This window comes from Mustela lutreola, chromosome 8 (assembly GCF_030435805.1).
Source record: "Mustela lutreola isolate mMusLut2 chromosome 8, mMusLut2.pri, whole genome shotgun sequence".
NCBI classification, from domain to species: Eukaryota; Metazoa; Chordata; class Mammalia; order Carnivora; family Mustelidae; genus Mustela; species Mustela lutreola.
The window spans coordinates 126,497,035-126,511,087 of NC_081297.1; the positions used below are offsets into that span (position 1 = coordinate 126,497,035).

The following is a 14,053-nucleotide window of genomic DNA, read 5'->3' on the forward strand; positions in this document are numbered from 1 at the left end:
AAAATGCAAATCAAAACTACCATGAGGTATCACCTCGTACCTGTCTGAATGGCTGAAATCAAAAACACAAGAAACAGCATGTGTTGACAAGTATATGGAGGAAAAGGAACCCTCAGCTCTGTAGGTGTGAATGGGAACTGCTGCAGTTACTGTGGAAAACAGTATGGAGGGTCCTCAAAAAATTAAAACTAGAATCACCCTATGATCCAGGAACTGCACTACTGGGTATTTACCCCCCCCCTCCCAATACGAAAATACTAATTCAAAGAAATACATGCATCCCTATGTTTATTGCAGCATTATCTACAATAGCCAAATTATGTAAGCACCCCATGTCCATTGATAGATGAATTGGTAAGGAATATGTGGTATATACACAATGGAATATTATTCATTCATAAAAAAGAATGAAATTTGTCCTGCAACAACATGGATAGAGTTAGAGAATATAATTCTAACTAAAATAAATCAGAGAGACAAATGCCATATGATTTCATTCATATGTGGAACTTAAGAAACAAAACAAATGATCAAAGGGAAAAAAGAAAGATAGAGACAAACCAAAAAATAGACTCTTAACTATAAAAAACAAACTGACACTTACCAGAAGGTGGGGGGATGGGTGAAGTAGGGGATAGGAGGATTAAAGAGTATACTTAGGATGATGGGAAAAAAAAAGTAATTGGAAATAATATAGATGATTAATGAAGAGAGAGAGTTATAATAGTCACACTGCTGTTAGCGGGGTAGCGCTGGGGATGGGAGTCCCTAGCAATCCGCAAGGGTGACTGGCCCCTCTCAGAGAAGCAGGAGGGGGAACTTCTCAGCAAGTCCTATGGAAAAGGAACCAGACCCAGGCGGGTGGGCAAGGGCCAGATCTGCCACTCAAAAATGGAAATGCTTGATTAAAACAACTGGTTTCTCTTGCTGTTTGCTTCTTCTTTTGTTTTCCTCCTCCTTCCTTTCTTTGTCACATTCTCATGAAAATATATCCCACTGTCAGAAGTGGGCTAAATTTTTGAATAATGTGACAAAAAAGTAAGCACTTACAAATTGCTATTCTTCCCTACACCAGAACACACATATGCCACTCCACTTATAAGCATCAAAGCCTAACAACACACATTTATAGACTAATTGGAAACCTGAGTCTAATGACCATTCACCAAGCCCACACCTTGGCCCTTTCATTCAATGCCTAGACATGATTCTATTTTTCTGTGACTCTCTACAAATGGACCTTTGGATTATTCTTAAGAAAGGTAAGTATGCCTCTAAGGTGTACATACCTATAATTATTGAGAGAGAGAGAGAGAGAGAGAGAGAGAGAAAAGGGATGGTCCCCTCCTTACCGGCAAGGCAAAAAATCAAGATACAAAAGCTGTAATGCAAAAAACCCCAATGCAAAATCTCCTACCTTATATGAATGCCACAAATACTCAAGAGTAGACTATTATAATTCAGGGAAGTTCCTCATAACTCCTTTAAAGTGGTGAGTGCTTCCTTTTCTAACCCTTTAATAAGTCCCTAGGAATTGTATCATGGTATCACGTAAAGACTAATCAGGCTCTCTGCCAATGAAAGGCTGCTATTCTCTGCCTTTTCTCAAGGAACTGGCAGCTTTTGCTCTCTTCCTGCCTGAGGACCAGAAGTTGACCTCTGGAGTCTCCAGTAGGTGATAATTACCACCAAACTGATTAGTTCAACAAAGGAGCCCTAATATTTGCATAAAAGGTTTCTTGGGAGTTTTGGGTCATTCCTAGGAAAAGTCATTGCTAGGGCTTACAAAAGAATCCTTTGCTAAGTCAGAAGTTACCCAATTATCCCAGCCCTCTGGCATCTGGACCACTTTGAGAGACAGGCTGGAATAGAAAGGGAACGTCCTCTCAGATCAAAACTGCCTAAGAATTTAAGCTAAATTCAATATAGTGGGGCCTTTCAATAAACATAAGTAGTGAAGGATGCTTGGACACTGGGCAATATCCAATTCCATTTTACAGATGAGAAAGCCAAAGTACAGAAAAGGGAACTGATAAATGCTAAACAACGGTTACTGTTTATCAAGCATTCACTATTGTCTACAGATTGTGCTAAATTATTTAACTGAATGATTTCATGTAATGCTTTCAATAACCCTATGAGGTACATTCTACTAGTACCTCCATTTTTTATGAGGAAAGTAAGGCTGTGAGAAGCAGAACGAGTACCCCAAATTACAGAGCTGGCAAACAGGAGCATGAGATTTGTGTGAACTCCAAAGCTTGAGCTCTACACCTTTATAGACATTGCCTCTTGTACCCCAGGTCACACAACAGAAATGGCAGGGACAGTATTGGGAGCAAGGCTGGGATTCCCAGTCTAATGCTTTTGTGCCACCATGTCCTAATAGTAAACATGAATAAAATCAGAAGACTAGACCTTCACCAGTTACAGTCCAGAGACTTGATTCAGTCCCAGTCAAAAGGTCCGGGTAAATAAATACTGTCTGGAGGATGTGCTCTGCTCTAAAGTTATTATTATTAAAGTTTATTATTATTTATTGCCGTGGGATCTGGTCTGGGATGGGAGGGTTCACTGTGTTTGTGATACTAGACTTCCTGTGATAAGAAAAGAGAGTATGTTTCAGAGTGCACCTGCCAATGGAGTAGGACAAGATGCTGCTCTAATTTCCCTTGGTCTGACTTGATATTAAACTTCTATAATTTTCTGTGTGGAGCAAATGTGATAGAAATTTATCAGGGTGCACAAGACAATACTTCTGATTTGTCTAAAATTGCATTTCAGGGGCGCCTGGGTGGCTCAGTGGTTTAAGCCTCTGCCTTCAGCTCAGGTCATGATCTCAAGGTCCTGGGATTGAGCCCCACATTGGGCTCTCTGCTCAGCAGGGAGCCTGCTCCCTGCCCTCCCACCTGCCTCTCTGCCTACTTGCCATCTCTCAGTCAAATAAATAAATAAATAAATAATCTTTATAAAATTGCATTTCATCCAGCAAGCATTTTTTTTTCAATCTACATGCTATCTCTCACCCTGGAACCAAGGGATGTTAAGGTTTGGCTGATTTTCTTGCAGAGATGCTTTGTAATGCACACATTGTAAAATTTTACATGTGTTCTTTTTAAAGCTTGGATTCTGTATATGCTAAATCCCTTGGGAATGAATTCTAGAAATTCTCATTGTTAAAAAACCACTCTCTTGACAAAGCTTATTACTATGGGTCACATATAACAGCATCATACTCATCCCTGGTGCTGTGTGCCAGCTAAACTCACCTCCTCCATCTATTCTGCCAAGCCATCTCTTCTTGGTTCTAACCCTACTTGTTTTAAGAAACCACTTCTGACAGTACCGGTTTATTATTAAAAAAAGCTTTGTGCTTGCTTGGTGCTTTGGTCTCTGCAAAGTACATTTATATATACTGAGTCACAAGAACCTGCTGTGGTAAGCAGAAAACATGTCATTATCCCTAAATGAATAAAGGAGCAGAGGTTCAGGAAGTTCAAGTGATTTACACAAGATCCCACGCTATTGACTAATGAACCTAGATGTTCTGACTCCATTTTTTATTTCAGCTTTTGCTTTAGTCTTTATTTTTTTAGAGCAGTATTAGGTTCACAGCAAAACTGAGTGGAAAGTACAGAGAGTTCTCATATACTTCCCCATTAAAATATACCACCTGCTCCACATCACTTGAAGTCTTTTTAAACCTGAAAAACTAATTCTAAGTTTACCTGTAAGAATAAATTGGTAAAATTGTTTAAGCTGCTTTTGATGTAAAAAGAATCTGCACAAAACAAACAATAAATGTTAGCTACTATTATTAGCACTCAATAAATACCAGCTATTATTATTACTGGCATGGGAGAAATCAAGCTAGAAACTTCATACCACACACACACAAATTTCCAACTAAATGGAGAAAAAAGAAATTAAAACATACAGTAGGTTTATCCAATTTTAGCATGAGGAAAGATTTTTCCAGTAATAAAAACAAGGGTGAGAAATTTAAAACAAAACATTGATTATTGTACAATAATAAAAGTTAGTTTAAATACTAAGCATAGGTGGGATTTTTGTTTGCTTGTTTGTTTTTGTTTGCTTATTTTTTGAGGAAGAGAGAGAGAGCACAGGAGTGGGGAGAGGCAGAAGGCGAGAGATGATCTTAATTAAGCAAGCTCCACACCCAGTGAGGAGCTTGCTGAAATCAAGAGACAGATGCTCAACCAACTGAGCCAGCCAGATGCCCTTAAGCATAGGTGTTTTACAATAATAATTGTAATATGATGTTTAAGTTTAGATACTAAATTTACCAATATACTAAATTTACTAATTTGAATTTTAAAATTCCTGGTGATTGAACCAATAAAGAGTGATTTCTAGTGAAACTATGCTTAAATTTTTAAATAATTATTTAAATTTTAAATTTTATTTAATTTAAATTTAATTAAAATTAAAATTTAAATAATAATTTTAAATTTTTTTAAATTTCAAAAAATAAGAAAATAAAAAATAAAAAATTACACTAGAGGGGCACCTGGGTGGCTTGGTTGGTTAAGCATCTGCCTTTGGCTTGGGTCATGATCCCCAGGGTCCTGGGATCAAGACCCCACATCAGGCTCCCTAATCAGTGGAGAGCCTGCTTCTCCCTCTCCCTATGCTATTCCCCTTGCTTGTCCTCTCCCTCTCTCTCACTACCCCCCAAATAAATTAATAAAATCTTTTAAAAATTTTCACTAGAAATTATTCTTCATTGATTAAATCACCAGGAATTTTCAGCACAAGATCTAAAATCTTAACCAAGTCTGGGTTCTGGGCCTGCTCTACCTTTTCCAGTCCTTAAAGGGCCTTAAAGAGAGAGACACCATTAAAGAGACAGAGTCAGATGATTGTAGACCTTTTTTTTCCAGTCCTTGCACACGCTGCTCAATTCTTGTCCAGAGCGGTAAAGGCCAGGATTTTAGAAAAATCTAATAAAGAATTTCACATTACATTATAAGATCTCTCTTAACAATTTAGATTGATCAACAGTATTAAAATTTGTTTGCTTCTGATCTAAAAATTTCTCATTTTCCAATTACTTTTTTTGTATGTAATTTTATTTTATGTATGTTTTAAAGTTTATTATTATCATTTTAAATAATCTCTCTATCCAACAAGGGGCTCGAACCAATGACCCCGAGATCAAGAGTCACACAATCTTCTGACTGGCCAGGCAGGTGTCTCTGTGTGTATGTAATTTTAAATACTTTTTAAAAAGATTTTATTTATTTATAAGAGAGAGAGAACACGAGCAAGAGAAGGGGAAGAGGGAGACAGAGAAGCAGATTCCCCACTAAGCAGGGAGCCTGACACGGGGCTCCATCCCAGGACCCCGGGATCATGCCTGAGCTGAAAGTAGACACTTAACCACTTAACCGACTGAGCCACTCAGGTGCCCCTTAAATAAGTATTTTAAATACTAAGCATCTATCACATTTGAAAGGCACTCCACAGAGCATTAAGTGGTTATTTTCACACCGAAGGCCAGGTGGAAAACGAGTGAAAACAAAGCATGAGTTGAAAGTGGGTGCACTTTGGAGTCAGATAGAGCTGGGTTTTACTCCTGGCTCTGCCTTTTTCTAGCTGAGTAACTTGCAACAAATTGCCACACTTCAAGGCACATTAATTTCCTTATCTGTAAAATGGAGATGATAATTGCCTTTATCTCATGGGGTTGTTCTGAGCAGTATAGATAAATGTAGAGCATCAGCTCCACTGTCTGGCCACAGAGCAGGAATTTTGTCAATGCTTGCTCTGGTTCTTATCACTCCCTAAGTGTTTGATTTGTCCTCTCTTGATTAACTTGCCAAGTTAACTTGCCAAGATGGTTAGTTTCCCATTTAAGGTGACAAGTTTCTTGGACATAGGGACCAATTTCCTATTTCCTAGTGCTTTCCCTACAGCTAGTACTCCTTTCCTTGACTTATCTCCTCTCTCTCTTCTGCACTGTTTTCACACAGGATCCTGTACTGGTCACCTGACAAGGCTGAGTGACTGATAAAGTTGTGTACTACAAAGTAACTTATATCTATGAGTTACTAGGAAAAGAAGGGTTTGTGTGTGCATGTGTGTATGGTTTTTTTTTTTTTTTTTCATATTACAAATACAAGGCAAAGTGATAGAGTGACTTGCCCAGGGTCCCACAGGCTCTGCATCTCTTCTTGCCTATCTACCCATTATGTGCCTCATAAAACTATGATTCTAAAGACTGCAGGGGTGCCTGGGTGGCTCAGTTGGTTAAGCATCCAACTCTTGGTTTCTGTTCAGGTTGTGAGATCCAGCCCTGCGTGGGCTCTGGGCTCATCAGGGAGTCTGCTTAGAAATCTCTCCCTCTATCCCAACCCCTGGGTGTGTGTGGGTGTGTGTGTGTGCTCTCTCTTGTTCTAGCTCTAAAATAAACATATAAATCCTTAAAAAATAAACATTGCAGAAGGCTCCTTACATTTGAATGGTGGCTTCTTGTAGTCTCATCACAGCAGTACTGAGGATTGTCTTCCATTTCAGAATTTCCAATTTTGAGTCAGGATATTGAAAGATCCAACCTTAAAACAACAATGCACATATTAACTCAAGGGGATATTTAAATATTTACCCAAACTCAGTACTCACTATATAAATCCTGCTCGGCCATCAGTCTATCTAGGCCTACTTGAAAAAGGAACCAAAATCCAGGGGTAACTGGATGGCTCAGTTGGGTGAGCAACCGGCTCTTGTTTTCAGCTTAGGTCAAGATCTCAGGGTCGTGGGGCCAAGCTCCAGGGTCCAGCTCCACACTCAGCAGGGAGTCTTCTTGAGAGTCTCCCTCTCCCCCTCCCCACCCTTGTGCTCTTGAGTGCAGGCATTCTCTCTCTCAAATAAATAAAACCTTTAAAAAAAAAAAAGAAGTACTCAAATCCATTTATATTAAAGTATAAGTCATAAGCTTAAGAATTACCTCTCTTCAGGAGATTTGCACTAAAATGGCTTTAAAAATATAACCCCCAGGAATTAAATCCCTATGATGACTTCTGAAGTGTTCAAATCCCTACACGCCCTGTAGACCTACAGATCAGATTCTTCAGCATCCCCTAGACTTGAGATCCCATCTCTCAAGAGGGAGCATTTTATTGGTAGTCAGCACACTTGGGATCTATTCCTGAGTCTCCTTCATGGACACTGGAGGAAAAGAAGCACTTTCTTTCTAGGCATGGGGCATGTGAATTTAGGGCTGGCGGTGACTATCTCTTTCACTGTGTGAACCAAGCCTAACTGTAGAATTCAGCCAAGCAGAGATGGACAGGAAAGCGCCTCTGCAAGCGCTGAGTCCCACATCCTGCCTTGGACCTTTGCTCCCGCAGTTCTTCCTTTAATCTTTTGAGCTGCCCCCAGTATACTAGCAAAGAATTTTCCTGTTGCTTAAGCCAGTGTGAGTTGAGCTCTTATCATCTATAGCTTAAAGATTCCTGACTAACATAACCACATTCAGGTTCATTATCATTGGACCATGAGAATCATGCTAACTCTAGATGAGAAGGATTGAACAAACTCCATCCCAGTTTCCTTAAGGGTTCAATAATGTAATTCCAGCTTCTTGCTTTGGGATTCCAATCCTGCCCCTTAATGCTTAAGGCCTTGCTGCTTACTCACAGACTATTCGCTTGCCATTCAATTGCCTCCAGAGGGATTTCCTGTTACTGACTTTACCCACCTATTTGGATTCCTTGACATTTTCATGCTGAACGCTCAGGATAGCTTATGATTTATTTCATTCCTATTTGCTGTTTTGCCATACTTACTGGGCTTGTTCTTAGCATATGCATATTTCCTCAATATCTATCCCACTCCAGTTAGTCCCAGTCATAAATTTTGATTGCTTAATACATCAGATTCAGAAACATATGTAGGGTATTGGGAGGTGTGGGAAGGACATCTGACTCCTAAAATCACATTCTCTAAAAGCAAAAACTTTCAAAGTTCTTAGGTTGTGATGAAAGTTCTTATGTTATGATAAAAAGGTTACGAAAAGCAAATCTGAGACCCACAGCAGCAAGCCCCAACTCCTACTCACTCCCTAAGCCACATGAAGTTGGCTATATTATGTCTGTATTTCAAGGAATGACAAGGTTCCCTTTCCCAATAATCTATATCCAATCCCTTTTACGTCATTCAGGGATAGACTGTATTCTTTCTAGATTTGTGTGTTCATAATCTTCCTTAAGAAATCTCCTTATAGGGGCGCCTGGGTGGCTCAGTGGGTTGAGCCGCTGCCTTCGGCTCGGGTCATGATCTCAGAGTCCTGGGATCAAGCCCCGCATCAGGCTCTCTGCTCAGCGGGGAGCCTGCTTCCTCCTCTCTCTCTGCCTGCCTCTCTGCCTGCTTGTGGTCTCTGTCTGTCAAATAAATAAATAAAATCTTTAAAAAAAAAAAAAAAAAGAAAGAAATCTCCTTATAACACTTAAACAATTTAAAAACCAAAGAAGCTTTGGGGCACCTGTGTGGCTCAGTCCTTAAATGTCTGCCTTCAGCTCAGGTCATGATCTCAGGATCCTGGGATCAAGTCCCACATTGGGCTCTCTGCTCAGTGGGGAGCCTGCTTCTCTCTCTCCCACTCCCCCTGCTTGTGTTCCCTCTCTCACTGTGTCTCTCTCTGTCAAAAAAATAAATAAAATCTTTTAGAAAAAAGAAAAGGAAAACTTTGAAGCTTTGGTTTCTAGTCCAGGTTGGTATGTTTTTGTGATGGAAGGCCCTGGGTGAACAGGCAAGTCATTATTACTGAAGTTGGTTTCTTAGAACCAAGAAGAAAAAAACTCCCAGGGCACCAGAGTGGAGAAATCACGGACACTGGTTTAGAGGTGGTGCATCTGGAAACTTTGACAAGGAATACATGAACTTAAAAGCCTGGCTTTGACTGAGATTGTACTAAGAGGATAACTAGGAGAAGTTTCCAAATTCAGGGAAGGTAAGTGAATTCTCACTCTAGCTGCTCATCAGAGTTGACCCTAATTTGGATGGGTAAAGGGATCTTACCATTTTCTAAACAGATCTTGGATAACAGCGAGAAGTGGATGACAACAGGTAAATTGTTATCCTGGGGTATGTGGGCATTTTGGTTTTGGTCGACAAGAGCTAGGAAAAAAGGAAGGAGAAGGAAGATGAGGGGGGAGAGGAGAAAGAAGACAAAGTGAGTATTTTGCTAGATCATCATCAACACAAAAATCAGTTGTCAACATTTTAATATTATTACCAGGGCATTGGTAAAATTTTTCATAAGAACCCATAATGACCCATGAAATATTTGCTCTGGAAATGAAACAGCTTTTTTTAAAAAAAAAAATTTAATTTTTTTATGAAACAGCTTTTTTTTTTTTTTTTTTTTTTTTTTTTTTTTTAAAGATTTTATTTATTCATCAGAGAGAGAGAGAGGGAGAGCGAGCGAGCACAGGCAGACAGAGTGGCAGGCAGAGGCAGAGGGAGAAGCAGGCTCCCTGCCGAGCAAGGAGCCCGATGTGGGACTCGATCCCAGGACGCTGGGATCATGACCTGAGCCGAAGGCAGTGGCTTAACCAACTGAGCCACCCAGGCGCCCCATGAAACAGCTTTTTAACTTGAAAATTCCTCTATATAATTTCTTGATTTACTAAAAGACTGTATTATTGGTTTTGTTCTAAGAATAACCATGACTAATACTTATTGAGTACTTACTATATGCCAGCCACTATGCTAAGCACATTACATGCATTATATAATTTATTTCTCTCAACAGAGTTCCACCATTAATCTTCTCATTTTACAGATGAGGATTTCAAGTAAGTCTAGAATAAGACCTGGAAAATTTTCTAGGACTTGTTCTAACAAGTTCCTAGTGATATTGATGCACTGGTTCAGGGACCACACTTTGAGAACCACTACCACAGAGCCTTTCAATCTCTTGATGAACAGCAATCACTTGTCCTTAAAAAGTAAAAATTGTACTGCTTGAATTATCTTGTTAAAGCAAATGTACTGGGTTTCATGAACCATCAGGAGTCTATAATAATACCTATATAGTGAAGGGTTACTCTGAGGATCATATGAAAGAATGGAGATGATGATGATGATGATGATGATGATGATGATAAAAACAACAACAACAAGCAGAGTCTACCACTGGGTGATGAATGGAAGTGTTGAATCACTCACTATACTGTATGCCTGAAACTAACACGACACCGTCCCTTAATCAGAATTTAAATAAAAACTTTAAACAATAAGTAGTGTCTACTATACTTTGATACTTTTCCAAGTGCTTTAGTGTTAACTTATTTAATATTCAGAATCACCCTGGAAGGTACAATTTGCAGTACCATGTCACAAATAACGAAACTGAGGCAAAGAGGGGTTATGAAATATGCTCAAAATATGTAACTAGTAAGTGCAATAGCCAGGATTTTGACCCAGGAATCCTAAGAGCAAAGGCTTAGTCACTCCAGTAGATTACTTCTCTATCTCAGAGGGGCCTTGTAGAGATAGCTACCACTACTATTTATTCTCATTGCCAAAATCTTCATCACTATTAATTTTAACAGCAGAATGAGAGTTAGGGATAAAGTAGCAGAAAGGACACTATACTGGGAGTTAAAAGACCAGGATTGGGGTCATAGCTCTATCAGAAACCGTGACTTTAGGTAAGTTACTTGATGCTTTGGCATCTCAGTTTTCTCCATAGTGAAACAGAATCCTATCAGCTACTCCACAGGGATATCTGGACAACGAAATTAGATAATGGCTAGAAAGTTCCCTATGATCTGTAAAATATTATAAATGAATATGAATTTAATATTTAAAATATCATTCTTTTGCTACATTGAATTCTGCTTGTATATATTCAACACAATAGGAATGAAAGTGAGAAATCATAAAGTCCTGAATATAAAGCTACATTCTGGGGATAAAAGTGGGATCTACCAGTACTCTCCGCAATGTAGTGCTAAGCTCTGCTGTGGTTCCTCATCCTTTTTAAATCATGTGTCTGTGCCAGTCACTCATATTTCCCTATCAAGTTTTTTGAAATTATTATCAGCAAAAATTTCAGATCCTTAATGCTTTATTATTATTCTTAACAGTCTCGCCTTTGGTACTTGCAAATGTTCCCTCCCCCACTGCCTTTTTTTGTTGTTGTTGTTATTGTGGATATGTAACACAAAATTTACTATTTAACCATTAAAATATTTTTATTGTCGTTAAATTTTCAAAACATGAAATTTACCATTTTAACCATTTTTAAGTGTATGGTTTTGTAGCATCAGTGAAACTCTGTACCTATTTAGCAATAACTCCCTATCCTTCCCTCCCCACAGCCCCATAGAGACATTCTACTTTCTGTCTCTATGTATTCGATTACTTTAGGTACCTCATGTAAGTAGAGTCATACTTTATTTGTCCTTTTGTTTCTGGTTTATTTCACTTAGCATGATGTCTTCAAGTTTCATCCACATTACTACCTGTATCAGAATGCCATTCCTTTTTAAGGCTGAATAATATTCCATTGTACGTACAAAGCATAATCTGTTTATCCATGCACCTGTCAATGGACATTTGGATTGTTTCCACCTTTTGGCTATTGTGAATAACTGCTATTATTGTTGCTATGAGTATTGGTATACAAACATCTGTTTCAGTGCCTGCTTCCAATTGCCTTTAGTTGAAGATAATTTCATCCAGCCCTCAAATAAGTTTTAAGAAGTTTTTCAAATACAGTGTCTGACACAAAATTAAAAATAATCATATTCACAGGGAGTCAAGAGAACACGAATGAGAATAAGCAGACACAAAAGGAAAACCTAGAAATAAATTCACATAAATATGCCCATCTGATTTTTGAGAAAAATATAAACAGGATAGTGTCTTTGGAAAATAGTTGGAAGGTTTCACATAAAGGTAATCATGGGGGCACCCAGGTAGCTCAGTCGGTTAACTGTCTGCCTTCTGCTCTGGTCATGATCCCAGGGACCTGGGATCAAGCCCCACACTGGGCTCCCTGCTCAGTGGGGAGCCTTCTTCTCCCTCTCCCTTTGCCACTCCCCTGAGTGTGCTCTCTGTCTGTGTCTCTCTGCGTCAAATGGGTAAATAAAATCTTCTTAAAAAAATAAAAACAGGGGTGCCTCAGTGGCTCAGTCATTAACCCCTGCTTATGTTCCCTCTCTTGCTATCTCTCTCTCATCAAATAAATAAATAAAATCTTTTTAAAAATAAAAATAAAATAATAAAAATAAAAGCAAACACATAATTGCCACATAGCCCAGTAATTGAACTTTTGGCAATCTACCAAAGAAAAATCAAAACTTACATTTACACAATTCCTATACATGAGTGTTTTAGCAGCTTTCATAATGGCCCCAAATTGGAAAAAACCCAAACTACCCACAGGTCCATCAAAGACTGATTAAACAAACTGGTACATTCACACCATGGAATACTGCAAAGCAATAAAAAGGAACAAACTACTGATATATATGACCTGGGTGTATCTCCAGAACATTAAGCTGACTGAAAAAAGGCAATCACCAAGTTTATACATTGTATGATTCCACTTATATAATATTCTTGAAATGACAAAAATATAGAAATGCAAAACACATAGGTTAAAAGAGGGAGTGGAGAAAGAGGGAAGTGGGTATGGCTTCAGGACATGAATGATCCCTACCTTGACAGAAAAGTTTTGAATCTTAACTGTATCAATGTCAATATCCTGGTTGTGATACTGAACTAGAGTTTTACAAGATGTTGCCTTATGGAGAAAATGGATAAAGGGGATATGGGATTTCTCTTTATGTGGGTCTATAATCATCTTAAAATAAAATGTTAATTTAATGGGGTGCCTGGGTGGCACAGTGCGTTAGGCATCTGACCCTTGGTTTTGGCTCAGGTTGTGATCTCAGAGTTGTGATTTAGGGGTTGTAAGATATAAGAGTTCTGCATTGGGCTCCGTGCTGAGCACCGAGTCTTCTTGGGTTTCTCTCTTCCTCTCCCTTTGCCCCTCCCCTTCCCCCCCTCAAAAAAAAAAAAAAAAAAAAAGACCCTTAAAAAAAGTTAATTAAAAAAATCATGTATGTGGCTAGCATCATATTTCTGTTAGGCCCTGTACAGTACAGTAAAAGAATTTGTAGGATCCCTTGAGGCAGAGAGTTCCTGTCACATGAAGTATAATAGATGCTTTCAATGAAAGCACTATAAATTTTTATATCTTTCTCCTGACACTAATACTTACTAAATTTACTTCACTAATACTTCACTAATACTTACTAAAATTCTTAACACAAACCAAGTATCACTAATATAATGTTTTGTCAATTTCTCACTCAGTGCTATTTTTATTCTTTTTCTTTTAAACTTGGAGGATTAATTTATAAAACTAACTAATAACTTCTACGTACCAGATGAAGTATCATGGTCTTTTTTTGCTTTCACAAGATGCTTTTCCTTATGATATTCCTCTCTCGAAAAGCTGCTGATTTGGGTCACGGAACTGGGATCTCTTTGCAAGGCAGTGTTTTTCTTCAAGCCTGAACTTTTGGATGCACACTTAGAAGCACCTTCAATAAGATCATGCCAACTGTAATTCATAAGATTTACAATTCCCTCAGGGTAAATAATGTGATACTCTGCATACTTCTGCAGTACCTCCCCAAGTTCATGCAGTATTTCAGAAGCAATGAGTTTATATTCCTCAAATAGATCCTTTTGCAGGTGTGTCTTGGATAATGGGGGAGAAAACTGGGCAACAGTAGGAGTTGTTGAGATGTCAAATGAGTAGAACGCATCTTGCTTCTCAGCTTCAGCTACCGTAGTTAGTCTTTTTTCCTTTAGTTCTTTAGAAAGTATACTCTCTGTATGGCTGTAAAAAACATGTATGAGCCATAAAGGTATTTTATCTTCTTTATCAACTTCTAGAAATCCATCTTAAAATGTATATACCTTAAAAGGTGTACAACATCTGTGAATAAAATTGCTAACTATAACACTTTTCGAAATTAGAAAAAATTGACAGAAATCTAATGAC

General features: G+C 38.4%; 1 protein-coding gene across 1 annotated transcript in view; it reads right to left on the bottom strand.

Moving 5' to 3' along the window:
* The window catches only part of LOC131839280 (uncharacterized protein C3orf20 homolog), a 121,051-nt gene that overhangs the window by 86,024 nt on the left and 20,974 nt on the right, over positions 1-14,053 (bottom strand). The window contains exons 4-6 of the mRNA XM_059186555.1: positions 13,428-13,888; positions 9,043-9,141; positions 6,479-6,578 (exon numbers count right to left, since the gene is read on the bottom strand). Coding sequence (XP_059042538.1) covers positions 6,479-6,578; positions 9,043-9,141; positions 13,428-13,888 — 660 coding nt within the window. The remainder of the gene's footprint in view (positions 1-6,478; positions 6,579-9,042; positions 9,142-13,427; positions 13,889-14,053) is intronic.